Genomic DNA, 27,390 nt, shown 5'->3' on the forward strand with positions numbered 1-27,390 from the left:
GCTGTATTTACATGAAAATTGATTGTTGACAAATTTTACTGTTTCTAAAAGCGTCAAAAAGTGGCTTAAAATGTGAACTGAATACATTTCCAAAAAGAGATTTTCTAATAAGAAAAGTCAAAGGATACAATTAAGTTATTAAAAATTACTCTATATTTTGAAACTCCTTTTCTGATTATAATACTAACGTGTGGTTCATTGCATACATAAAAGTTAACCTTTACTGAAATGCATCATTTAAAAACTAACATCCCCCTAAATCAGTTAGGATTCATTCAAAATGATTCCTGGAGAGACCACACACTAATTGAAATGATGCTACTGTTGTTCAACATTATATTTTTATCTCCAGTTTTTATTTTTTGGAGCAGTGGTAAGTTCATGTGGTTCAAACTTCAGAGTATAAAAGTGAGAAGTCATGGTTCCTCCCCACAGGCATCCGGTCCCATTGATTTTGGGTCCTCCTCTGCGGACGTCTTGTATGTGTACAAGCAAATGGGCACGTACCTGTTTGTTAACTCATTTATGTATGCCACCCCATTTTACCTCAGTGACAGTGTAATGTGCACACTGCCCTGTACGTGCTCTTCCAGGATTTTTACACTGAGAATTTCCTCCAACTGCTGTGAACATATCTCTGTGTCTCCAGCTTCTTCACTGTGCCTGTGTTAATTTAAAAGACAAAGTAGGTTACCATACATACTCTCATAGAACCTGCCTTTCAAACTTGCTACGGAAAATGCTTTCTGGTTTTCCATGTTCTTTGTCACGTCTGTTTGCTGTTCCACAGTAGTTGGTTTAACCTGTTCCCCATTACTGGAAGAATCAGTGGTTTATAATTTTTACTTCTTAAAATAACGCCAAGAATAACATCATTGTACAGAAATCCTTGTATGTCCGCATTTATTTCCCTGGGATAAATTCCTAGAAATGGGATCAACAGATCAAAGATTATCCGCGTTTTAAAGGTCTTCCATGTGCACTAACAAATTGCTCCACAGAAAGTTTGTATAAATAATGTTTCCACCAGGAACGTACGAAGCTGCCCCTTTGTGGGTCCACACTGGCTGTTGTCACGTTTCTCAGTATTTTTCTGGAACTAGCGAAAACATTGACTTTTTCAAAGGACATCATGAGATTGTTTATTTATAAGACTACGATGTAGCCTTTGAAATCAATTCCAGAAGAATAGTTTTGTGTGACGCGGTCCAGTTCAGTCACCATTCACATGCCAAGACACTGGAAGAGATGAACCAGGCATGGTCCCAGCTCCTGAGGAGCCTGGTGACATGGCAGAGAGTGCCCTCCTGTGGGGAGTGACTTTAGAAGAGGCAGCGCTCCTAAGCTGGGTTCTGGAGTGTTGAATTAGCTCATTACATTAGTCACACCTTATCATGTAACCATCATGACAAAAACTTTAAATGTCTGTACATCTATAGTGTTTTTAACTAACCAAGGAATTACTGCATTTTTTTCAGTTCAAATGTCGAGCGTTTCCATTATTTATAACAAGATGAGTTAAAGTCCATTAGAACTAGAAGAAGAAATGCTATTTGAAGCTATCCCTAATGGCCTGGCATCTTCATAGTAAGTCTTTTGTCTGCAGAGCCAGCCTCCTGTACAGAGCCGGGAGGCCAGGTGACCACTTGCAGGTGGACATCTCTGAAACCCGGTAGCCATGAGACGTGCCTGTCTTGTCTGCCTTGTAATGCCTCAGGCAGCTTTAGCAATTTCACTCTCATCTCAGATGGCAGGTAGATAGTAATTTCAGGACAAATGCAATTTGAGCTTTATTATCCTATCACTGAGCTACTGTGAAGTACATTTTAGGACCGGCCTGAGCGGTAAGCATTTCACTTACTGTGTCCTTTTCTTTATCTGTATAGTTTCCCGTTGATAGACCGAGTTTCTATCAGAGGACCATCCCATTGTGTGTAATGACAGCCTGACGTAGATAGAGCAGGCAGGTTCCAGCTGGACCCCAGCTCTTCCAGGCTATGTGTGCTCCACATGGTCCGGTTCACCCCTCACCAGTGAGGCTTCAGGGCTAAAGCATTTTGCGTTTGAATTTCTTACGTGTTTTTGAAAAGGAAGGATGTAGACATTTAGACAGAGTAGAAAGAGCACCAGACTTTGGATCTGAGTCCCCAGTTGTGTGACCTTGGGCAGGTCACCTGATCTTCACTTCCTTACCGCTGAATGGGTGGCTGAAAACCGTCTACCACGTTGGGTCATCGGGCCGAGAAGGGCGTGTTCACAGTCAGTGCTTGGTTATCTATGAAGCAGTATTCAGACTTACGTCATCACCCTTGTCACCGAGAAGATTTGAAACCAGTTTAAAAATTTGCTTCCTTCAAATACTGTTTCAGATACATCAAAAGGGTCTCTAAGTTGGGAAATGTAACCATTCATTCGCCATCAGAAGTAACGCTTAGCCACATGCATTTAGAGGGAAGTGTGTGGCGCGTGCAGGTTTCACGTGAGCAGGACCCTCGTGCAGTAATCTTGGTGTGCACGTCCTAATTTCATCCATACCGAAACGTGAGAGTTTTGTGTTCGATGAAAAGTAGAAGAAAGATCAGGGTGAGGCCAGGAATCAGCAGTACAAGCCTGAAGGTCAGTGACACTCACCGGGCAGTACTGACGGCCTTAAACTCTCAGAGAAGCATCCTAGCAGGACGCAGACGCACTGGCCGGCATCCCAAGGGGTTAACTAGCGACCCGGGGGCATCCCGTCCGGTTGTCATGTGGAAGGCTACCGGTGTAGAGGGGCTGTTGGCTGCTGGGTGACGCAGGGTCGTCACAAGCAGCGTGACAGACCAGGCCCTGCGTCCGCAGGCACTCCAAAGTCCGACAGAAGAGTGAGATGGACATCGTGGTGAGTGAGGACCTGAACGGAGCTGTGAAGTTCTCCAGCTCGTTACCCCACCCGAGCAACCTCAACAGGTACTGCCCCGGGCCTTCCCCTCCGCGTCGTGTCCTTCCTGTTTTAGAAATGGATGTCGGAGCCGACGTCCTGCTAGCTCTGACATCGGGACATCCTGCTGTGGCCGGCACCTGGCATAATCCATCTCGGTGTTAAACTTAGAACGCCTTCCCCCCGACCCCATCTAGAAGTCATCTCTTTCCCGAGTTCACACAGCAATCTGTACCTTTCCTCACTCCAAGGAGCTTCTACCTCGCGTGACATTTGGTTTTGCAGAGGGTTTACCTTCTGGTCAGCTGTAAGCCTTTGACGGCCAGGGGATTACGCTTTATTTCTCTTTGCCTGCAGCCTAATCGTGTGTTATTGTCAACAAACAAACCTTTGCGGTTTGAACGGCACTGCCGTCTGGTCTTAGAGCCAGAATATGAGCAGTCAGGTAATCCTATCAGAATTGGGGACTAGTACAGAGGAGAGCTGCCAGGCGGCCACACACAGCTGAGGAGCACGGAGCACAGTGACTCCTGAGTGTTTGGAGGACGGGGAGAGAGGTACCGAGTGGACTAGCTGTGCGGGATGAGTGGGCGGGCTGGAACTTTCTGCAAGGATCTGGAAAGACGTGCAGGATAGGCATGGGGAAAGATGGGGGGGTGCCCAGGAGAGGCAGCTCATAGCGGTGCTGGCCTCTGCAGGGCTTTCTTGGGGGCGTGGCGAGGGCTGCTGAGGGTGCCGGCAGGACCCCGCTGGACCGGGAGAAGTGAGAACTTTGTCGTGTGGACCCCTCGAGGGGTCCCCAGGGCGACCGACAAAGCGAATCGGCAGTGAGGGGTCTGGATTGTGTGGGTGGTTCTCCTGAGGTGGGGCGGGCCTGGGAAGCACATGCAAAGCTTTCTGAGGTTCTGGCACAGCCATCTGCCAAGACAGCCCTGATGTGAGGGTGTTGGCGCAGGTCCGGGAGGGGTGAGCGCCTGAGTGAGTCATTTTGTTGGAAAGGCTCGTCTTTCCTCAGGTTAGTTCACCCTCAGGGATCACTTTGGCCCCGTCCGCGTGATGGTCACGTGCATGTGAGGTGTGAGTGCCTTTCAGTTCCCACGCGGGGCCCTGAGGCTGGCTCTGGGCCCACACGCAGGCACGCCCCTCTCTTCTCAGCGTCCTGGCCCAGCGGCTGGAGAAGTGGCTGCAGCTGATGCTGATGTGGCACCCCCGACAGAGGGGCACCGACCCCGTCTACGGGCCCAATGGCTGCTTCAAGGCCCTGGACGACATCTTAAACTTGAAGGTGAGCCTAGGCCGAGTTAGCCCGAGGCTGCGTGCTGTGGGCTGCCCGACCAGTGGGCAAACGCAGGCTCCCGTGAGGGCGTCTCCACGTGAGAGGAGGATGGGACCCCTTGCTGACCGACGTGGGTCGTGAGGTTGTAGCTGTGGACGGACAGGAGTGGGAAGACTCCTCCTGTGTGTGGCTCAGCGCTGACCTTCCTCCCCAGGCCGGGCCTCTGGGAGGCTGGGAGGTGTGGGGAGTAGCAGAGGATCCGGGCCAGCAGGTGGGAGTCTGTCAGGTGGTTTGTCCTGGGTTGTGTTGCAGCTGGTTCACGTCTTGAACATGGTCACGGGCACCATTCACACCTACCCCGTGGCAGAGGACGAGAGTCTGCCTAGCTTGAAGGCCCGGATCCAGCAGGACACAGGCATCCCCGAGGAGGACCAGGAGCTGCTGCAGGAAGCGGGTCTGGCCTTGACCCCCGACAAGCCCGCCGCTCAGTGCACCTCCGACGGCAAGGTGAGACTGGCCTCCTGCAGGCGCCCCAGCCCCGCCCGACCCCTGGAGGCTGATCGCCCGTCCCATCCCACTCCTTCGTGCCAGGGCAGTCTGTTACCACGCAGGGCAGGCGCCTGCCTGTTTTGAGGTTGGAATGCGAGATCCCGTGAACCTGATAGGAGACCTGAGTTACCCCACGCTTCACCCGTTCCTTCCAGACCACTGGGAGTGCCTTTCTTTTGCCTTTGCTGCCAAAGTGATGCTTCATTTTTCCGAGTCAACCAAAACTATTTTTGACACACCTCGTGTGTGCAGAACCGTGCTGACAGCTGCACAGAAAGAGCTGGAAAGTTAACACAGGAGAGAGAGTCACTGGACAGTAAAGCAAACCATCTAAGTTGCACGATATAGACAATCAGAGAATAGCATAGAGTAAGTTGTAGATGAGGTTTGCATTTGGGAATAAGTGTAAAAGGAGCAGCCAAGGGAAGCAGAGGCCGCGGCCCCTAGGAAAGGCTCAGTGGGCGCCCGGCACTTGCTGTCTGAGGACGGTGCTGTCGGGACCCTCCGAAGACTCCCGCCTTGTTGCTTGAGAAAAGGAGGGGCTGGGTCCATGAGGCCTCATTTTGCTCTTGTCCCTTTGCAGCTGAACGAGGGCCGCACCCTGGACATGGATCTCGTTTTCCTCTTTGACAACAGCAGGGTCACCTATGAGACCCAGATCTCCCCACGGCCCCAGCCGGAAAGTGTCAGCTGTATCCGTAAGAGCAGCCTGATCTTTTAAAAGATAATTACTTACAGTGCGTGGGACGAGGCTGGAGGGAGAGCCCTGGACCGAGGGAGGGGTTGCCCCTGAGAAGATGAGTCCCTCCAGCCCTCAGGCAGCCTTCCTCACTTGCACCTGTGAGGAGTAGCCTAGGTGAAGAGAGGAAAGGACATCCATCTTCAATTAATGTCAACCTCATTTAAACAGAGGACAGACAGTACTGCCCACAGGCTACTGAACTTGAACCACGTGACCATTTTCTTGATTCTTGAAGTCGTCTTCATATTTTAATAATCAATACGTGCACGCGATACCAAAAAATCAGAAAGATTGTACGGTAGGCGGTAAGTGCCTCCGTCTCCCCAGCTCCCCAGGGAAACCATTGCTGCCTGACTCCTGGGTCTACCTTCCGGGGTGTTCTGTGCGTCTGTAACTTTTGACGTGCCTGTGCTCTACCAGGGCACAAAAATGTCTGCGACGGTAACCAGGCCCAGCACCCGACACGGTTGTGTAGCAGCAGAGCATTACATAACGGAGCAGTGTAGACGTGCCTGCGAGCTCTGCGGGCAGGAGGCGGTCCGTCGCAGGCGCCGCTCCCTGACGGTCGTGTGTGTCTCTGGCCAGTGCAAGAGCCCAAGAGGAGCCTCCCGTTCTTCCAGCTGAGGAAGGTGTGGGGCCAGGTCTGGCACAGCATCCAGGCCCTGAAGGAGGACTGCGGCCGCCTGCAGCAGGGCCAGCGCGCTGCCATGTACGTGCCCGGTGGTTCGCCTTTGCTTGCTCAGAGCTGCCCGGTGGCCCAGCCGCAGGACGGTGGCGGAGGCGAGGGCCCAGGGGTGGCCGCTGGGAGAGCGGGCAGGGGAACGCTGGTCTGGAAGGGTGGGACGGAGGGAGGCTCCGTCAGACCCGACCGGGCCAGTGTGGTCAGCGGGCGGCACTGGGGCCGCGGAAGGGCTCGCTGCAGCGTGGGTCGGCCGCCCTCCCCTGACCGTCCTGCCAGGCTGGGCTGACTCTTGCCCCGTGTTGTGGCTGATTTGGGTCACTTTGTGTGGTACTTGGCCTAATTCACCCATTGCCAAGGGCCAGGAGCTTGTCGTTATGGTTATAGGTGGCTGCTCATGTTGCGGTTATACCAGTTACAGCAGGGGCCTGCCGTCTTGTTTGAGCTGGGTTTGCTATCGGTCCAGGAACTGGCACTTGGATGCCAGAGACACCCCACGGTTCTGTTTCTCGGGGTCCCTGCAGGATGAATCTGCTCCGGAACAACAGCTGCCTGTCCAAGATGAAGAATTCCATGGCCTCTATGTCTCAGCAGCTCAAGGCCAAGCTGGATTTCTTTAAAACCAGCATCCAGATTGACCTGGAGAAGTACAGTGAGCAGAAAGAGTTTGGGATCAGTGAGTGTACTGTCTGTGATGAGTGTCGAGAGACCGTTGCTTTCTTCTTCTCTCCGAGGTGTCTTTTGTCCCCTTGCCATTGAATCGCTTGTTTTCTGTTTGGGTTTGGGGATGTTTTCATTTTGCTTTTAATTTATTTTCCTTCCATTTTTTTTCAGCGTCAGACAAGCTGCTGCTGGCCTGGAGGGAGATGGAGCAGGCCGTGGAGCTCTGTGGACGGGTAGGAGGCACCCTGGGGTCCCCAGCCCGGCCGAGGGCGCGAGGCTCTTCCCTGCCGTCCTCCCCTTTCTCACTGTGCGCTCGGTCGAGCTTGTATGTCGAAAATGAGATTTTCCTCTCCCAGCTCTCTGCCCTCAGCTAGGACTTGCTGGAAAGAGTGGGAGAGGCAGGGGGTGGGGGACAGTGCAGGGGGCCCTGCCGTGGCAGGTCCGGGAGCTGCACAGACTGGAGTCAGGATTACGACGTGATTGTCCTCTTTCCACGAGAAGGGGCCTTGGATGAAGGAGCAACACTCCGTCTTGTCGGAGGTTGTCCTAACCTCCTTGGGACAAGAAATCCCCAGGAAAGAACGGGTCTAAGGGGCAAGTCTTAGGACAGTGTAAATCCGATGCCGCTGAAAAGTGCTGATTATGAGGCCAGGGTGTGACGTGGCGGACCTCGCACAAATGGAGGACTGTGACTCCAAGGCTGTTTCCTGGACTTTGTCACCATTTTCCCTGTGAACTGGGGCAGGGAGTTTCACCTCCGTGTCTTAACGTCTGTTTCTATAAATCAGTACCGATGTGCCTCCTTAAAGGTGGGTGTCCATCGGCGGTACCTTGTCCAACCACAGGGACCCCAACGCACCCCCAGTCTTGGCACTCGTGGGTGTAATCCCTGAGGCCATCGACGGGTTTGGAGAAGAGAATGTGCCCCGGCCGCTGCTCCACGCCAGGACCGGGCCAGGCCCCGACCTGCTCTGTCTGCTCTCACCCTAACGCAGCCCTTTGAGAGCCTCGTTTACGGTGGAGGCAACTGCAGTGCAAGGTCAGGGGACCTGCCCGAGGGCCACACAGCGGGCAGGTGGCCGACCCCAGATCTGACTGCAGGGCTCCAAGTGCGGGTCCCTTCCGGCTGGTCGGCTGAGGGTCTGCGGTGAGGCCGGAGGGCCCCCCCGAGAAGCCCGTGTCTCAGGAGTTTGCCGCCGCGTCCTTGGCCTCAGCACCGCTCTTCCTGCAGGAGAACGAGGTGAAGCAGCTGGTGGAGCGGATGATGGCGCTGCAGACGGACATCGTGGACCTGCAGCGCAGCCCCGTGGGCCGGAAGCAGGGCGGGACGCTGGACGACCTGTGAGTGTGTGTGTGTGTGTGTATGTGTGTGAGCTAGCCTGTATAGGAATGTGTATGTCTGTGTGTGAGCGTGTGTCTCTCTTTGTATGTGTGGGTATGAGTGTGTCTGTCGGGATGGTTTGAGTGTGGTCCCGGTGGGGCCCCGTGGGCCCGTTCCCCCCGGAGCTCGGCCCCCGTGGGGTCACCTCGGCACACGCAGAGATGAGCACAGGCACAGCTCCGTCACTCTGAGCCTCACAGGATAGAGAAGCGCTGTCTGACCTCACAGTTATGGGGACCAGTTCAGATAACGCCCCCAGCGGTGGCTCGTGAACTACGGAGGCTGCCGTCCCAAGAGCCTTTGCTTGACCAAAGTATCCGATTAGACGCCAGGGCCGCCCAGCCCACCCTCACTCGCCGTGGCCCGAGGAGCAGAAAGTAGAATGGGTGGAGCCTGGCAAGTCTTAGAAGGTGGGATCTGGACACTTCATTTGAGTCTTGATCAGGAACTTGGCCTTGGCTCCGGGAGTGGGGGGGCAGTGCAGGGGGGTGCCTAGGCAGAGCAGCCCCGCCTGCAGCCCTGGGAGCGGACAGGAGGGGCAGGTGAGCCTCGGGGCCCCTCAGGAGCTACCTCCTTGGGGCTCAGCCGTGTCCTCTGATGCTTCTATTAGGATTCTTAGGACCAGATGCCGAACATCAGAAATTTAGTTATTTGTAATCCTTATTTTCTCAAGTCATTTAACCCTTTATTCTCCTCTGATTTTCAAACGAAAGTCACCCCTGAAAATGTCAGCCCGTCTCACTGTGTCAGGGGCACGGGGAGGGTGTCTGTGTCTGCTCCTGGGCTTGAGTTTTCGGGGGCCACATTCTCCGGGCTCAGGTCCAGCAACAGACCGCACCCAGAGTCCCGATGGCAGGAGCCGGGCGGGCAGGGAATTCAGAGGAGACTGCTGTCCTGAAGATTCTTACTAGACCTTGGAGGTGTTTGAGTTTTGATAATGAGACGGGCCTTCCCTTGTCCTGGATTTCACCTGTAACATCACCAGGAGCGATTGTTTGCTCCAGTCGGGATGTGCTGCCCGTCTGGCTTCTAGAAATCAGTAGTCCGGACGGCAGGGGTTGGCCCCGGCGCTTCAGGTGAGCTTGTTGACCTCTGCTCGATGCTCACAAAGCTGCTGTTTCGTGTGTTTCAGAGAAGAGCAGGCGCGGGAGCTTTACCGGAGGCTGAGGGAGAAGCCCCGAGGTGAGTGGGCCACCTCCCGGGTACCTCACTACCCGGGCACCAGGCCAGCGCCCCCCGTGGACCGTGCGACCCCGTCCCTCTTTGCAGACCAGCGAACTGATGGCGACAGTCAGGAAATGGTACGGCTGCTCCTGCAGGCAATCCAAGGCTTTGAGAAGAAAGTGCGAGTGATCTATACGCAGCTCAGGTATCAGGCCGCCTTCCCTCCGGCGGGGTGGAGTGGGGAGGGGCGGTGGGCTGTGTGTGAGGCCTCGCCCACTCGCCTGAGCCCCGCGGGACCTGCACCTGCGGCGCCGAGCGGAGCCTTAACGGCCGGGGCTGCGTCCCGCGTCCTCCGACCCACGTGCCGCTGGAGCTTGTCACGTTTGTTCTTCACAGTAAGACTGTGGTCTGCAAGCAGAAGGCTCTGGAGCTGCTGCCCAAGGTGGAGGAGGTGGTGAGCCTAATGAGCGAGGACGAGAAGACTGTGGTTCGGCTGCAGGAAAAGCGACAGAAGGAGCTCTGGAACCTGCTGAAGATCGCCTGCGTGAGTGACCTCGGCGTGGCCCTGTGCTGCCGTCCCCAGCCCAGCACCCGGCGTGGGGGCCGCGGGGCCACCGCCAGCGCTCCGCTGCTGCCGCTCGCTTTCCACTTCTCTGCTCCGTGACTTGGTGTGAGTGGGGAGGGGCGGGGTGGGCGCCTGTGTCCTCGTGTTACTTGTGCGGGTGGTGGCTGTGATAAATCAGCACAGTTACTCTCACGGTCCTGGAGGCCAGAAGGCCACTATCCAGGTGTGGGCGGGGCCAGGCTCCCTCTGGAGGCTGGAGGGGAGAATCCCCCCTCCTTCGTCGCCTCTTCTTCGGTTTCTGCGGCTCCCAGTACTCCTTGGCTTGTGGCATCATCCCTGCAGTGTCTGCCTCTGTCTCCACGTGACCCTCTTCTCTGCGTCTCTTTTCTGAGTATCTCTTGTAAAAACACTTGTTGCTGGATTCAGGTCCCACCCACGTAGTCCAGGGTGATCTCATCACAGGCTCCTTAGCTACACCTGCAAAGATCCTTTCTCCAGACGAGGCCACACGCCCAGGTTCCTGGAGGTCTGCATGCAGCCCCAGCAGCACGTGCCCGTGTGGCCTGGTGGGTCCTGAGCTGTGCCCGTGCCGCGCAGCACTCAGCCCACACTTTGTGTGCCCGCCGTCTCAGCGTAGCTGTGATCCCACTGAGTTGCTCAGAGCCCTCAGCACAGAAGAGCCCAGGACAGAGGAGGGAGAAGAGCCAGGTAGAAGCCGTGTCTTGGAAGCGAGCTGGTGGGACAGACCGCGCCGCCCTGCGGGCTGCAGGGAAGTTGAGGAGATGACAGCAGAGCGACTTGGTCACGGATCAGGGGAGCACGGCTGCATGAGGTGGAGTGGCCACCGCAGCCTGGGGCGTCAGAACACCTTGGTCTCCTGTCCCGCGATGGTGCGAGTCACAGAAAGTCACTTAGGACCTTTGTGTGTCTGTCTTCTACTTGGAAAGAGTAAACACACCTTCCTTCTAATTTCCTTGTAAGAGTTTGTTAAGCGACCCAACTAATAGGGCCCTCAGATCTCTCTGTAGTTAGAATCTGGGTTTTTTTAGTAGATTGATTGATTGATTGATTTTTGGCTGCGTTGGGTCTTGGTTGCTGCATGCGGGCTTTCTCTAGTTGCTGCGAGCAGGGGCTACTCTTTGTTGCGGTGCACAGGCTCTAGGCACACGGGCTTCAGTAGTTGTGGCATGTGGGCTCAGTAGTTGTGGCTCGCGGGCTCTAGAGTGCAGGCTCAGTAGTTGTGGCGCACGGGCTTAGTTGCTCCGCGGCATGTGGGACCTTCCCGGACCAGGACTCGAACCCGTGTTCCCTGGATTGGCAAGCGGATTCTTAACCACTGCGCCACCAGGGAAGCCCCTAGAAACTTTTACCAAAAAGCACACCTATAGATACAGAAACAGTTTCTAAACTGAAATGCAAACCATCAGATAGCGATGTTGACCTATTTCTCCAGGAAGAGCCTGTGTCTCGTGGCCAGTTGTCTCATGAGAAAATACCCTGGTGTGGTGCCTGGGACTTCCCTGGCAGTCCAGTGGTTAAAGACTTCACCTTCCAATGCAGGGGGTGCGAGTTCGATCCCTGGTCAGGGAGCTAAAATCCCACATGCCTCTCAGCCAAAAAACCAAAACATAAAAAACAGAAGCAACATTGTAACAAATTCAATATAGACTTTAGAAAGGGTCCACATCGGAAAAAAAAAAAACTTGAAAGAAAGAAAAGACCCTGGTGTGAATGCAAAATGTGAAACATCTGTTTGCTCCAAACCTGCTGACTCTCTTCCTGGTTTTGTCGTCTAGAGCAAGGTGCGAGGTCCCGTCAGTGGAAGCCCGGACAGCATGAACACATCCCGCCTGAGTCACCCCAGCCAGCTGCTCTCTCAGCCTTGCCCAGCCCCTGACAGCTTACCCGGGGCCACCAAGAAGAGGTGCGTCCCTGTTCGCCGTGCCCAGTGCAGGAGTCGGGCGTGTCGGTCACCCGTCGGCGGTTCTGTGCGTGTTTGCCGGGCGCTGTGGGGACAGATGCGGCGTTTTGCTCCCAGAGCTCCTCCTGACTTGCCGACTAAGGTTTCCTCGTCTGAGGTCGGGTTGCTTGTTGCTGGACGGGAACCTTGGAAGTGCTGGCCAGTCCCTGCTGTCCGCTAGTCCACCCATCGCGGTCTGCTCATAGAACCAGGTCCCTGCGGGCGTGCCCTGGCCTCCACGCCTGAGTCGCGTGTCACTGGTCCCCCCCGTAGCTTCTCCCTGCCCCACTCATCACCTGCACCCCTGCCGCAGAGCTGGAAGCAGAGCCCCAGAGCCCTTCCAGCGAACTTCTCCCTCCCTGCTTCCCCACCCAGTGCTGCTTCCAGGCCCCACTGGTCAAATCAGTCTTCACAGGAGACCATTTTTCTTTCTTTTTTTTTTTTTTTTTTTTTTTTTGCGGTACGCGAGCCTCTCACTGTTGTGTCCTCTCCCGTTGCGGAGCACAGGCTCCGGACGCGCAGGCTCAGCGGCCATGGCTCACGGGCCCAGCCGCTCCGCAGCATGTGGGATCTTCCCGGACCGGAGCACGAACCCGCGTCCCCTGCATCGGCAGGCGGACTGTCAACCACTGCGCCACCAGGGAAGCCCCACAGGAGACCATTTTGATCGAGTTATTCCTCAAGTTATTTAGGGACCAGCCATGGCTTCCTCCTGCCTCGGGGTCCAAGCCTGAGCCTTCTCAGGCCTTCAAGCCACCTCCGCATTCTGACCCACTGCTCCCGGGCAGATTCCTGGCTCTGCCGTCAGGGGTCTTAAAGTCTGGTCCAGACCAGCAGCATCGGAGGGTTCTGGGTACTTGCCAGAAATGCAGATTTGGGGTCAGGAGCTCGGGGTGGGGCGGAGCAGTCCTGTTGAACCAGCCCTGGCTGACCCTCCTGCGCCCTGAAGTTCCAGAACCTCGGCTCCGCTGACACCTTTCCCCGGAGCCATCCTCCCTCTTCTCCCACCTCCTCCACGGCCCTGGCACACGAGCACAGGGATCCTTCTCCTCCTGGACCACCTTTGGGGGTTTTTTTGTTTCTGGTTCAGTCTCACATTTATTCAGCACCTTCCCTTTGCTGGGCCCCAGGCACTGGAGACAGTTAAAATCGGTTCCTGTGGGCAGATCTATAGAATGGAAAATACATTAATGATTGCCGAGGGCAGGGGGCGGGGCAGGAATGGGGAGTGACCGGCGACAGGTACAAGGTTTCTTTTTGGGTGATGAAAGCGTTCCAAAACTGGATTACCAGGATGGTTGCACAACTCCAAAAATGTACTCGAACTATGGAACTGTGCACCTTAAATGGGTGAACTTTATGGTTTGTAAATTTATCTCAATACAGCTGTTTTAAAAAATCCTGTTCCTGTACTTGGGGGCTTTGTAGCCTCTACAGTTTTGGATTTTTTATTTTTAATTTTTTTTAATTTTTTTTTTTTTTTTTGCCGCTTGGCTGGCGGGATCTTAGTTCCCTGACCAGGGACTGAACCCGGGTCCTTAGCAGTGAAAGCGCAGAGTCCTAACCACTGGACTGCCAGGGAAGTCCCTGTTTTGGATTCTTAATTCTCTCCCAACTTACTGTTAGCTCCTTGAGGATGGTAACCGGGTCCCGCGCCTCTCACGGGGCCTCTGGGGCCGGCCCGGAGCCTGGAGCCTGGTTAGTAGTCCATGGATGAGTCTGGGCAGCGCCGTGCTTTGTTCCATCCATCAGTGCCCCCTTCACGGTGAGGGGAGGGCATCGAGGGCCCTTCCTCCTGGATTTGTCACTCTCTTTCCATGAGATCCTCAAAGCTCTGGAGAAGTCGTCCCGGGGGCACAGGCCGCTGTCTGTGTCTCCACGTCCTCAAGCCAAGGTTAGAAAGGACAGATGCCTCGCCCTGCTCTCCTCTTTCTCACTGCGGCCGGTTCTCAGGGGGACACGTGCATTTCTCATCAGAGGGCAGGGGAGAGAGCGCGGTAAACAAATCAGTTCCCAGAACTTGCTTCCCCCAGATCTCAACGAGCTGGGGACTTCTGGGGAAATTGCATGGTGTGTATATTTTTGTCCGTTTCAAAAAGTGGAAAACAGGTGGTTTGGGAGAGATCTTCAGATTACGGCAGTTAGGAGAGAATCTAGTTAAGTCAGAAAGAGCTTTGTTATTAAGCCGGGTCGCTGCTTTTTCACGTGGTGAACAGTGATGCTCGTAGCTGGATTCGAGCTTCTGTAACAGCACTTAACTAGACAGATGAAATCACTTAGGCAATAACACGGTGTTTTAAGACACTCAGCCTCAGAATAATTATTTAATTTTTAAAACCTTTCCAGAAGCTCTTTAACGTATTTGTAAACACTTTTGAAAAGTTGACATTGACCACGTTCTAATAATTCAATCGTTTTTTTTAGTGAAGACCTCGTGGCTGAAGCACACACCCTGTGCACCCGGCTGGAAAACGCCCTGCAGGACACCATGAAGGACCAGGACCAGAGCTTAAGGGTAATGGCCCGTGGGAGCCCCCGCCGCCCCACGCCCTTTCTTTCCACAGCAAACGAGAAAAAGCAGATCGAAAGGCGATGCCGTGCTTCCTCGATCTCAGTGTACACTTAGGATTTTCTAGTACGTGTTTCTTATTCACCGTGATAGCAATGCTGATGCCTGTTGAACGTGTGCAGGTACTTTGTGCGCATTATGTCATTTCATCCTTGCTACCCTTGCTCCTTACGAAGAAGGTAACCTCATTGTGAGAAGGCCTCTCCCCTGCTGCACCTTCTGTACAACTGCCGGGCATCTGTGTGTGGGGTGCAGTGCTGGGCTCCGGGAACAAAGCAAGAGCCCGTCACCACCCCGCCTCTCAGGGACTCGGGGCTTAGCAGTCCTAGTTACAGGGAAGCTGACCTAAAGAAAAACGAGTCCAGATGCAGGTACGTTGAGACAAAGCTGAAGTTGCCGCGAGGATGCTAACTCATCCGCTCGGCTCTTCGGCCTTTTCCTGCCGATACAGTCACATGCTAGCGTCTCCAGAACTTCTGATTTTGGGGAAGAATCGGAGGGGATACTGCTCATTGTCATCACTTCTTACTTATTCAAGTGTCCTTCTCTGGTTTGGGGCTTTCTGTGTCTCTTCTTGCTGTTCTTCCTCCTCCAAGCCGTGTATACTTCGATCCTTTCACTGCCCGTTGGCACTTCTGCCAGAGGAAAAGGAAGTCTGACCAGGCCATTTCACCTGGTGAGGTTGGAGGTCGAGAGCTGAGATTAGCCCAGGGTACCAGCTGCCCGCAGTGAGCATGAGTCTGTGCTGTGAGCTGCAGTAACAATACTTAAATCACCTTCCTGGAATCTCAGGGCTCCAAGCCCATCCGAAGAAAAGGCTCCGGCACGGTTTTGCAGACGTAGCTGTAGCTCAGGGGTACCCTGCAGAAACAAGGCTGTCTTAACGAGAGGAATTCATTTTCCCTCTAAACTGTGCTGGTTGCCTCCCGAACAAGGCAGATGTCTAGGTGGCCATGGTGTCTTTAACGTGCCCGTTGACTTTCAGTCTCTAGACTGGAGCTGGTTGCAGTCGGGGGAGGAGGAGAAGCCTGGAGCGGGCCTCCTGATGGTGGGCGGCCCTGACCCTGCCGGGCTGCCTGGCCCGAGGCCCCCGGGGCCCCGCCGCGTCGCGTCCAGTGTTCTCGGCACCCAGATGGAGATCTCGCTTCCCCAGCAGCCATGACCATCACCGTGGACCGAGGATGCAGCCCTCCGGGGCAGTGCCAGCAGCTTGTCTGCACGCTGGACGTCCTCCGCCACAGAGGCCCAGCAGACGTGGACGCCGAGCACGGTGTCTGGGGAGATGGAGACACGGCAGCCACTGCCTCTGAGCGGAGAGAAGTGCTCCGAGTACGGTGGCTCCACAGACCACTGGCCACACGTCTAACTGACTTTTAGGGCGAAGTATGAACGGCACTTGGTGCTAGCTGTCCTCTCCTGACCCCTCCTGATCTCCAGAGGCCTCATCCACCTGTCTTCATAGCTAAGGTTTAATCTGGATCCGGCTTCTCTTGAAACCGTGGATTCAGCCCAGCCCGGTCCTCCCTCCTCTTCTGACTTCACGGCTGCTAACGTTTTCCTTCTGCCTTCGACCTTGGGCCAGGCTGGGTGAGTGCTGCTTTCCCCATCCGGAGTCTCTCCAGCCAGAGTGAGTCGCTGGTGCCAGGAGGGGAGAGCATCTCCCTTCCTGTGGGTCCCAGAGAGTCCCCGGGAGCAAGCTGCCATGGAGAAGAAGGAAAGAAGAGGAAGGTGTCTGTCAACCACCAGCTTGCTGACCCCTGTGCCCACACCCCCTGCCCCTGGGTGTGGCAGGGTGCACGGGGCAGTTCCCATCCCTCGTATCATCCAGCGGTATTATTAAATGGATTTCTATTTAAAAAACAGATTCTCTATTTTGTAACATGACTCAAATCCCACCGTCTATTTTTATAATACCTCTGGTTGGGACTTCGGAACTCAAAGCCCAGCTTTAATGGAAAGTTTTATGAAAGTGAATATGGTGCCGGATCAAACAGTGCTAGAGCACCAGCACCGCCTCTGTGACGTTTCACAAAAGCTGCTCCTTCCTATAATAGCAGGAGAGCAAAGTGAGTTCAGATGATAACAAACAGGCAAGTTTGGTTGGAGAAGAAAGTGGGACGAGAAGAGTTTCACAGAGTGCCTTCCGTGGAGGCGGTACAGTGGGTTCTGTGTCAGGGAAGTTTGGGAAACGCTTCATGCTTTAACTGCCTCTTGGAGATTCACCTTGTGCACTGGTTTATTAAAGAATCTGAAAGATCTATAATAATAAACTGGCTTAAATCTACCTAAATCCACTGTTTACCCAATTCATTTGACAGTAGAGCCTTTTTTTTTTTCTCCCGTGTACATGTAACATTGATTGACGTCCCAAAGAACTGAGTTTGTTAAAGCGTGATTTTGGAAACACTGGTGAGGAACACAGTGGGACATTCTACCAGAAAGGTAGCCTGGGACAGGGTCAGATTAGGGAGGGAATGAATGTGGAGTTAAGAGTCAGGGGCTGATTTTATAGGCAGTTGGGAGCCACTGAAGAATTTTGAACAAGGAAGGACATCACCAAAGCTAATGTTTAAAACGAGTGATGTAACTGGAATATGCTAATTGGTTGAAAAAGTGAAAATTCTGGAGGTAGGACTTCCACTTCCAAAAGGTGGAGCAGATGTACTTTTTTCCTGTTCCTCCTGCTAGTACAGCTGAGATCCGTGGACGTTATTTATAAACAAAGGTAAGACCCCAAAAGGCAGTGAGAAGGAGGCAGACCAGCTAGGGACCTTGGCCCTGAGCGGTGATGTGGTGGTGAGTTCCCTGGGTTTTCCTCTTGCCTCCTGTGTCCCTGACGGAAGGCTGGAGATGCCGACCAATGGCACAAACAAAGAAGCTGCTCTCCAACTCTGTTAGATTCCTAGGTCTGCCGTAACAAATCACCACAAACTATATGGCTTAAAACAGACACTTATTCTCACAGGTCTGGAGGCCGAAGTCTGAGATCAAGTCCTCCAAGGTCCCTAGGGGAGATTCTGTTCCTTGCTCCTTCCAGCTTCTGGTGGGTGCAGGAGATCCTTGACTTGGTGGCTGCAGCTCTGCCCCTGTGGTCACATTGCCACCTCTTTTTCTATCTGTCAAATCTCCCCTGTGTACCTTTCATAAAAAAACCCTCGTGATTGAATTTAGGGCTGATCTGGATAATCCAAGATAAGTGCCTAAGAGGCACATAATTTGATCAAGACCCTTAATTTGGTCTCATGTTTTACAATATAAGACGATATTTATAGATTCTGGGGATTAGGATGTGGACATTTCTTCCTGGGGGGCCACCATGGAACCCACTACAGTCCACCATCTAGCCCCCCAAAGTTCACATTCGTCACATGCAAAATACATTCACCCCATCCCGAAAAGTCTCAACCCACTACAGAATCAACACTAAGACCAAAATCTAAATATCATCAGCTCAGAAGTCTTGAATCTCATCATCAACATCAGGTTTGGCAGGCTCTGGGCGTGATCCATCCTGTGACAAAATCCCTCCATCTATGGGCCTGTGAAACTAGAAAACGATTTGTCTGCTTCCAAAATACAATGGCGAGATAGGCATGTGATAGACATTCCCATTCCAAAGGGGAGAAATTGGAAGGAATAAAGGAGTCACTAGCCCGAAGCAAGTTTGAAATCTACCAGGGTAAATTCCGTTAGGTTTCAAGTCCTGAGAATAATTTTCTGTCACTTGAGGCTCTGTCCACTGAACCCAAGGCAGCTTCATAGGCCTCTGCACCCACTGCCTCTGTAACTGCTCTTCCAGTCTCTTCCTTTGCACCCATGGCTCTGCCCTCAGAGTCATTCCTCCTTTGTCTTGACAGCTAGCACATGTTTACAACCAAGTCACTCTGTCAACCATTTCCTGGCTCTGGAGTTTTAGAAGTCCAGTAGACTTATGCCATCCTCTCTCTGTCCTTTTCAAACCAAGCTTGTTTCTGCTGATATAACATTCTTAATAATCTGGTGGGTCTCCTGTGTATGTCATGGGAGTCCACACCGTTAACAAAAGATCCACAGGTCTTTCTTGGATAACTCCACTTCTATTCCTGGCTTCTGCTGAGATGAGTGAGTGGGTCTGTGAGTCACACAAATAATCTCTTCAGCAAAAGGTTGTCCAGGTGCGCCCTTGGACTTCTCTCCAACAGTGAGTTTTTTAATTTTAGTATCCTTTGCAATATGGATAGATGGAGAATCTCCTAAATCATCAAATGCTGCTGCTTTTCTTCTTAACAGTTCTTTCTTCAATTTATTTCTTTTGTCTTGCATTTTACTGTAAGCAGCAAGGAGAAATCACACTGCACCTTTAACACTTTGCTTGGAAATCTCTGCAATAAAATACCCAAGTTCATTGCTTACAAGTTCCGCTGTCCACATAATGGTAGAACACAATGGTAGAGCCAAGTAGCATTCACATCTACCAACATTCTGTTTATGATGATGTATGTATCCTCTGAGACATTAGAAACTTTTTCTACCATGCTTCTCACTTTCTGAGCCCTCATCATCAATTTCTTTAACACTCATTTATACCAATAGTCTGTTTAAGGCAACCTAGGCTTTTCCTCTCATGCATCTCAGAATTCTTCTAGCATCTAACCATTATATAATTTGAAAGCCATTTCCACAGTTTTAGAGTTTTTTAACAGTAGCACCTCACTTTCCAGTACCAAACTATAACAAGTTGCCACAAACTGGGTGGCTTAAAACAACAGATACGTGTTCTCTCACAGTTCTGGAGGCCAGAACTCTGAAATCAGGATGCTGGCAGGGCTGTGCTCCCTCCAGAAGTTGTAGGAGAGATACGTTCCTTTCCTTTTCCAGCTTCTGGCGGCTCCAGGTGGTCCTTGGCTTGTGGCTACATCTGTTCAATTTCTGCCAATGTGATCATATTGCCTTCTCTTCCATCCATCAAATCTCCCCTGTGCATCTCTTATAAGGACACTTGTCACTAGATTTAGAGCCAATCCAGATAACCTAGGGTGAGCTTCTCCTCTCAAAGTCCTTAACTGAATCACGTATTTTGCCGTATAAGGGAATGTTCACAGGCTCTGGGAACTAGGACATGGGCACGCCTTTGGGGGTGTGCACCCACCTCACTACATCAGGTGAAGGGTCAGGACGGGGCAGCCTCGCAAAACAGAAATGGAAACGATAACCACTCTATGGCAGCCAAACATCACAAAACATACTGCCCCACCCCTGCTTGCAAAGACCAAGGGGGCAACTTAAACTTCCACACACATCAGGCCATAATTAAGTGCCCCACTGGAGTGATGGGGTGGGGAACTGGGACTTTCATTGATGCTGGACAGTAACAAGGCCTCTCCTGCTGGTATCAGGGGAGACCACGTGGGGAATGCCCAGCAGGAACGAGGCGTTCCTGCCCCCAGGTGACAGCAGGCCTACTGGGGAGCCGGGACTCCTATTGCCCCCCAACTGTGAGGAAGAGCCCTTTCCACTCGGGAAGCCTGGGCTTCCACTCCCACTTGCTGGTGATGAGATAGCACCCTGCTTCCCCCATGGATGTCGGAGGAGGCCTGCTAAGACAGGAATTAAATGAAAGCCAGAGTCTCATAACCTGAGACTCAGATGTCCAGGTCTTATTCCAAAATCACTCATCATACCAAGAGTTAGGAAACCTCAACTGAGAAAAGGTAACCCAACAGACACAGACACCCAAATGGCAGAGATTTAGAATTACCTGAAAAGGATTTCAAAGCAGCCATCATTTAAACATGCTTCAAACAATAATTATGAGCTAGCTTGAAACAAACAAACAAAAATAGAAAGTCTCAGCAAAGAAACAGAAGATGTAAAGAAGAGCCAAGTGGAAATTTTAGGACTGAAAAATAAATGAAGTAAAATAAATGAAGTAAGAATATCAATGGATAGGCTCAGCAGCAGAATGGAGGGAAACAAATCAGTGAACTTGAAAATAGAACGATAGAAATTTCTCAATCATAACAACAGAGAGAAAACATTGGGAAAAAGCAACAACAGAGACTTAAAGGCCTGTGGGGCTATAACAAAAGAGCTAATATTTATGTCATCTAAGTCCCAAAAAGGAGAGCAGAAAAGAGGTGTAGCTGAAAAGTATTCAAAGAACGAATACCTGTAAATCCTTCAAATTTGGCAAAAAATACAAACCTGTATATTCAAGAAGCTGAGCAAACCCCAAACAGGATAAACTCTCACAAAGAAAGAAATGTATATGAAGACACATACAGTCAAACCCCTAAAAACTAAAGATAAAGGGAAAAATGTGTAAAACTACAAGAAATACACCTTAGTTATGGGGGACGGGAAACTATTTGAATGATAGCAGATTTCTCATCAGAAACCATGGAAGTCAGAAGAAGTGGTACATTTTTCAGGTTCTGGTAGAAAAGAACTGTCAACCCCAAATCCTGTGTCCAGCTAAAATATACTAGAGGCATATTCAGGAATGCCTTCTGAATGAAGGGGGAAGTCACGACATTCTCAAATCAAAGAAAATGAAGAGAATTTGTAGCCAGTAGACACACCCTAAAAGAATGGCTAAAGGAAGCTCTCTAAACAGAGTGAAAAGGATAAAAGAAGCATTCTTGGGACTTCAGTAAGTTAGGAAGAATAAAAGAAAGACTAAAAATATGGATAAATATAATAGACTTTCTTTTCTGGAGTTTTCTAAGTTATGTTGGTGGTTGAAGCAGAAATTATAACATGGTTTGATGTGGTTCTCAGTGTATGTACAGGAAGTATTTAAGACAATTTTACTATAAATGGGATAGAGTAAAAGATACAAAGAGAAGCAAGGTTCCTATACTTCACTTGAATTCAGAGGGAATTCATAAATTGACACTTTAGGCTCAGGTATCAAACTGTGATAAGATATGCATATATAATAGAACACCTAGAGCAACCTGAAAAAGGTATACCAAGAGGTACACTCAAAAACACCATAAATAAATTGAAATGGAATCCTAAAAGATGTTCAAGAAACTTATAGAAAAGGAGGAAAAAGAAAAAGAGAAGCTAGAAGCACAGAGGAAAAGCAGAAAACAACCTAAAATGAAATGGGAGACTTGAGCCTTAACACATCAATAATTATATTAAATGTAAATAGACTGAAATGCAGCAATTAAAAGATATTGGCAGAGCGGATCTGAAAGAGACCCCAATATATGCTGTCTACAAGAATCTCATTTCAAATATAATGATCAAAGCAGGTTGAAAGTAAAAGGATGGAAGAGATATACCATGCAAACATTAATCAAAAAATGCAAGAGTGACTATATTAATGTCAGATAAATTATACTTCAGAGCCAAGAAAATTACCAGTGACAGGGAAGAACATCATAGTAATAAATTGCAGCAGTCCATGGAAAGACAGCAACCCTAAATCTATATGCACCAAACAACAGAGATGCAAAATATATGAAGCAAAAACTGATAGAGCTGCAAGGTGGAAAAGACAAGTCCACAAGTTAGTTGGGGATGTTAACAATTCATAGAACTACTATATAAAATCAGCAATATATAAAGGATATAAAAGAACTCAACAGCACCATCACCCAACAGGATCTCATCAACATTTATAGAGCCTTCCCCCAACAACAGAATACATACTCCTTTCAAGCACCCATGGAACATATACTAAGATAGACCAAATCCTGGCTCATAAGACAAACCTCAAAAAACTTAAAAAAATTTATATACAGAGTGTGTTCTCTGGCCACAGTGGAATCACGCCAGGAATGAGCAACAGAAACATAGCAGGAAAATCCCAAACATACGCAAACTAAAAAACATGCTTCTATATAGCTCATGGACCACAGAGGAAGTCTCACAGGAAATTTTAAGAATACATTGAACTGAATGAAAATAAAAATACAACATATCAAAATTTGTGGGATACGGCTAAACCAATTGAAAGAGAAATTTATAGCACCAAATGACCTCAAGGACTTTAAAAAAAGAAAAGCAAAATAATCAAAAGCAAGCAGAAGGAACAAAACAAGAAAAGACCAGAAATCAAAGGCATTGACAAAAAGGAAAACAAAATCAATAAAACAATGAGCTGCTTCTCTGTTAAGATCAAAGAGAGAAGACACAAATTATCAATATCAGGAATAAAACAAGATATTATCAATGTTGCAGATATCAAAAGAATAGGAAAGGAATACTGTGAACAACTCTATGCAATAAGTGTGACAGCTTAGATTAAATGAACCAATTCCTTGAAAAGCACAAGCTATCGCAACTCATCAAATATGAAGTAATTTGAATAGCCTTATAGCCATGAAGGAAATTGAATTTGTAATTTAAAAAATCCCTGAAAAAGAGATCTCCAGGCCCAGATGGTTACATTGGAAAGTTCTACCAAACAATGAAAGAATTAACACATGCTCCACTATCTCTTGCAGAAAATAGAATAGGAGGAAATACTTCCCAATTCATTTTTTGCGAACGCACTATTAACATGGTACCAAACTAGACAAAAACAGTACAGAAAATGAAAGTTAACGCATAAACATCTTCACAAATATAGATGCAAAAATCCTTAACAGAATATTAATGAAAATTCAGCAGTGTTATAACCCGTGACCAAGTGTGGGTTTTTTTCCCATGGATACAAAGCTGGTTCAATATTTGGAAATCCATCAGTGTAATCACATATTAAGAGGCTAAAGAAGAAAAATCACACGATCATATCAGTTGATGCAGAAAAACTCTGGACAGTATTTAACACCCATTCAAGGTAAAAGGCTGAGAAAAATGGAAATGGAAGGAATCTTCCTCAACTGAATCATCTACAAAAACCCAACAGCATCTACAAAAACCCAACAGCAACCACTTTACTTAATGATGAAAGACTGAGTGCTTTCCCCTTACGTTTCAAATAAAGCAGGGATGTCCTCTCTCACCCCTGCTGTTCAATATAGTAGTAGAAGTGTTAGCACAATAAGGCAAGAAAAGGAAATAAAAGACATAGGGATGGGAAATGAAGAGATAAAACTGTCCCTATTTGCAGATGACACAATGGTTTATGTAGAAATCCCAAAGAATCTACAAAAGCTCTCCTAAAGCTAAAAAGTGACTTAAGCAAAGTCACAGAATACAAAGATAAACATTCAAAATTCTATACTAGATGAGCACATGAAACCCCAAATTAAAAATACAGTAGCATTTATAATTACTCAAAACCAAATTAATACTTAGGTGTATTAATATCCAACATATATAAACAGCTCATACAACTCAATGTTAAAAAAAACAACCTGATTAAAAAATGGGCAGAAGAACTGAATAGACATTTTTCCAAAGAGGAAATGCATTTGGCCAACAGGCACATGAAAAGATGCTTGACATGGCTAATCATCAGGGAAATGCAAATCAGAACCACAATGAGATACTACCTCACACCTGTCAGAATGGCTATAATCAAAAAGAACATAAATAACAAATGTTGGCAAGGATGTGGAGAAAAGGGAACACTTGCACACTGTTGGTGGGAATATAAATTGGTGCAACCACTGTGGAAAACAGTAGAGAGATTCATTAAAAACCTAAAAAGAGAATTACCATATGATCCAGGAATTCCACTCCTGGGTGTTTATCTGAAAGAAACGAAAACACTAATTCGAAAAGATACATAGACTCCACTATTTGTAGCAGCATTATTTACAATAGCCAAGATATGGAAGCAACCTAAGTGTCCATCAACAGATGAGTGGATAAAGAAGATGTGGTACATCTATACAATGGAATACTACTCAGCCATAAAAAAAGAATGAAATTTTGCCATTTGCAGCAACATGGATGGACTTGGAAGGCATTATGCTTAGTGAAAGAAATCAGACAGAGAAAGACAAATACTGTATAATATCACTTATATGTGGAACCTAAAAATACAACAAACTAGTGAATATAACAAAAACGAAGCAGACTCACAGACGTAGAGAACAAACTGGTGGTTACCAGTGAGGGGGGCAGTGGGGAGGGGCATTGTAGGGAAGGGGGAGTGGGAGGTACAAACGGGGGTAGACAGGCTACAAGGGTGTGTGTGCAACACGGGGAATAGAGCCAATACTTTGTAATAACTGTAAATGGAGTGTAACCTTTAAAATTGTATAAAAAATGAGAATAATAAGAATTTGAAAATCATAAAATAAAAATGGATCCAAAGGCAAAAAAAAAAAAAGGTACTTAGGTGTAAACCTAACAAAACGTGTATAGGACCTGTATGCTGAAAACTATAAAATGCTGATGAAAGAATCCAAAGAACTAAATAAATGGAGAGAAATACCATGTTGTGGATTGGATGACTCAACATTTTAAAGTATCAGTTCTCCCCAAGTTGATAGTCAGGTTTAACACAATTTTTATCAGAATCCAAGCAATACTTTTGGTAGATATAGGCAAGATTATTCTCAAATTTATATGGAGAGACAAAGGAGCTAAATAGCTAAAATAATTCTGAAAGAGAAGAGTGAATTGGATTAATGACTCTACCAGTTTCAAGATATTCTAGTGGTTAGAGAAGTAGACACACAGATCAATTGAACAGAAAAGAGGAACTGGAAATAGACCCACACGAGTACAACCAACAGATTTTTGACAAAGGTGCAAAAGTAATTCAATGGAGGAAGGTTAGTCTTTTCAACAAATGGTTGGATATCCATTAGCAAAAAAAAAAAAAATTTGACCTGTCTCACACTTTATATAAAAAATGTCTCAAAATGGATCATAGATTTAAGTGTAAAATGTAAAACTACAAAACTTTTAGGAAAAATACAGAAAATCTTCAGGGTGTAGAGCTTGGTGAAGTATTCAGACATTATATCAAAATCATGGCCTGTAAAATTTTAAAAATCAATAAAGTAGACGTCATCAAAATTGAAAACTTTTCCCCTGTGAAATATACTTAAGAGAATGAAAAGATAAGCTATAGATTTGGAGAAAATATTTGTAAACCATATATCTCACAAAGGATTCATCTAGAACATATAAAGCATTCTCAAAACTTAACTTTTTTTTTTTTTTACTAACAATCTGATTAGAAAATGGACAAAAGCCATGGAGAGATATTTCACGAAGAAAGGATGCACGGGTGGCAATCATGTAAAGAGATGTTCAATAGAAATTCAAATTAAAATAATTAGTGATACAATATCATTATCACTTACAAAGCAAGTAAATTTTAAAATGGTGACAATATCAAGTCTGAGTGAACCTGTGGGGAGCTGAATCACTCAGACATTGCTCATGGTGTATAAAGTGGTGCCCTGGAATAGTTTGGCAGTTTCTTAAAAAAACTAAATAGATTCCATATGACTCAGCAATCACATTCCTGGCATTTATCCTAGAGAAATGAAATCTTACGTCCACACAGAAAGGTGTTCATTGCAGCTTTATTTTTAAGAGCCAAAAACTGGAAGCAATATTTCCCACAACAGGTGAATAGTTAAACAGACTGGGATACATCATAGCGTGGAGTACTACTCAGCAATAAAAAGACACAAACTATTGACACATGCAACAATTTGGATAGACCTCAGGGACGTTATGCTGAGTGAAAAAAAAAAAAGCCAGTCTCAAAGGGTCACATACTGTGTAGTTCCATTTATATAATGTTCTCAAAATGACTATGTTATGAGATGGAGAATAAAGGGAAATGAGTGATTTCCTGGAATTAGTAACGTTGGAGGGGTGGAGGGCGGTGTTTAAGGGATAACCCGAGGGAGATATTTCTGGTAATAGAATGGTTCTGTATCTTGAGTCTGGTGGTGGTTGCACAAATCTGCATGTGTTGACAGAGAGCTATACGCACACATTGAATCAGTGTCAGTTACCTGGTTTTTATGTGACCACTGAGAAAAACTAGGTGCAGGGTGTGTGGGGCCTCTCTATAGTGTATTTGCAACTTCTTGTAAATCTGTAATTGTTTGGAACTTCCTGTGAATCTATAGTTATTTTAAAATTAAAAGTTTTTTTAAAAAAGAGCAAAAAATCCCTGGAGGTAGAAGCCCAGTTTTGTGGATGGGTGTTGGGCTGGGGCTTGGGGAGAAGAGGAAGGTGTGGACAGAGAGATGGTAATGGTAGAAAAGGAAAGAATGTGAGTGACATGGACACTTAGTAATATATTCTGTGTATATAAGAAGTGTATGTCCATTGCAGCAACACGGATGGACCAGGAGGGCCTTATGCTTAGTAAAATAAGTCAGACAGAGAAAGACAAATGCTCTGTGTTATCACTTATATGTGGAATCTAAAAACAAAACAAATGAATATACATAACAAAACAGAAACAGACTCACAGATATAGAGAACAAGCTAATGGTTACATGGAGGGGGGAGGGGGGAGGGATGGGGGAGGGATATGATGGGGTAGGGCATTAAAAGGTATAAACTATTATGTATAAAATAAATAAGCTACAAGGATCTATTGCACAGCACAGGAAAATATGGCCGTGATTTGTAATTACTTTAAATGGAGTTTAATCTTTAAAAATTGTGAATCACTATGTTGTACACTTGGAACTAATATAATATTGTAAGTCAACTATACTTCAAAAAAAAGAAGTGCTCAGTACTTCAACAAATTGACAATCTGTTTTCTAGTTAGCAATGCTGGTTTTATCTTATCCTTTTCTTCTATACCCGTTCTGATTAATAAATAATAGGTAGCATCCTCTTTACTCTCCTCACCCCGTGTCACCTTGACGCCAATCTCAGTGAGATTAAAAATTGTTAAAAACAAAGGTATGCATTTTTGCCTATTCCAAGTTGCTGAAGATATTTTCATAATCTACATTTACTTTTAGAAGCTTTCTATGTTTAGCATTTAATTTAAAATAATATCTGCATATGTTATGAAGAATAAAATTTCAATTTTACCCCCCCCCAA

The 27,390-nt window shown here is 48.2% G+C and overlaps 1 protein-coding gene across 2 annotated transcripts in view; it reads left to right on the forward strand.

The window, feature by feature from the left end:
- IKBKB (inhibitor of nuclear factor kappa B kinase subunit beta) overlaps positions 1-16,744 on the forward strand; it is a 46,984-nt gene extending 30,240 nt beyond the window's left edge. The window contains exons 9-22 of one of the 2 annotated variants that reach the window (XM_060085953.1): positions 2,839-2,946; positions 4,073-4,202; positions 4,506-4,700; positions 5,326-5,440; positions 6,070-6,193; positions 6,688-6,839; positions 6,998-7,059; positions 8,058-8,167; positions 9,340-9,389; positions 9,477-9,576; positions 9,768-9,915; positions 11,733-11,860; positions 14,321-14,411; positions 15,451-16,744. In XM_060085953.1, coding sequence (XP_059941936.1) covers positions 2,839-2,946; positions 4,073-4,202; positions 4,506-4,700; positions 5,326-5,440; positions 6,070-6,193; positions 6,688-6,839; positions 6,998-7,059; positions 8,058-8,167; positions 9,340-9,389; positions 9,477-9,576; positions 9,768-9,915; positions 11,733-11,860; positions 14,321-14,411; positions 15,451-15,627 — 1,690 coding nt within the window. In that variant the 3' untranslated portion in view covers positions 15,628-16,744. The remainder of the gene's footprint in view (positions 1-2,838; positions 2,947-4,072; positions 4,203-4,505; positions 4,701-5,325; positions 5,441-6,069; positions 6,194-6,687; positions 6,840-6,997; positions 7,060-8,057; positions 8,168-9,339; positions 9,390-9,476; positions 9,577-9,767; positions 9,916-11,732; positions 11,861-14,320; positions 14,412-15,450) is intronic. The other variant, XM_060085954.1, reaches the window with a different exon arrangement.
- The last annotated feature ends 10,646 nt before the right edge of the window (positions 16,745-27,390 follow it).

Source organism: Mesoplodon densirostris, chromosome 20 (assembly GCF_025265405.1).
Source record: "Mesoplodon densirostris isolate mMesDen1 chromosome 20, mMesDen1 primary haplotype, whole genome shotgun sequence".
NCBI classification, from domain to species: domain Eukaryota; kingdom Metazoa; phylum Chordata; class Mammalia; order Artiodactyla; family Ziphiidae; genus Mesoplodon; species Mesoplodon densirostris.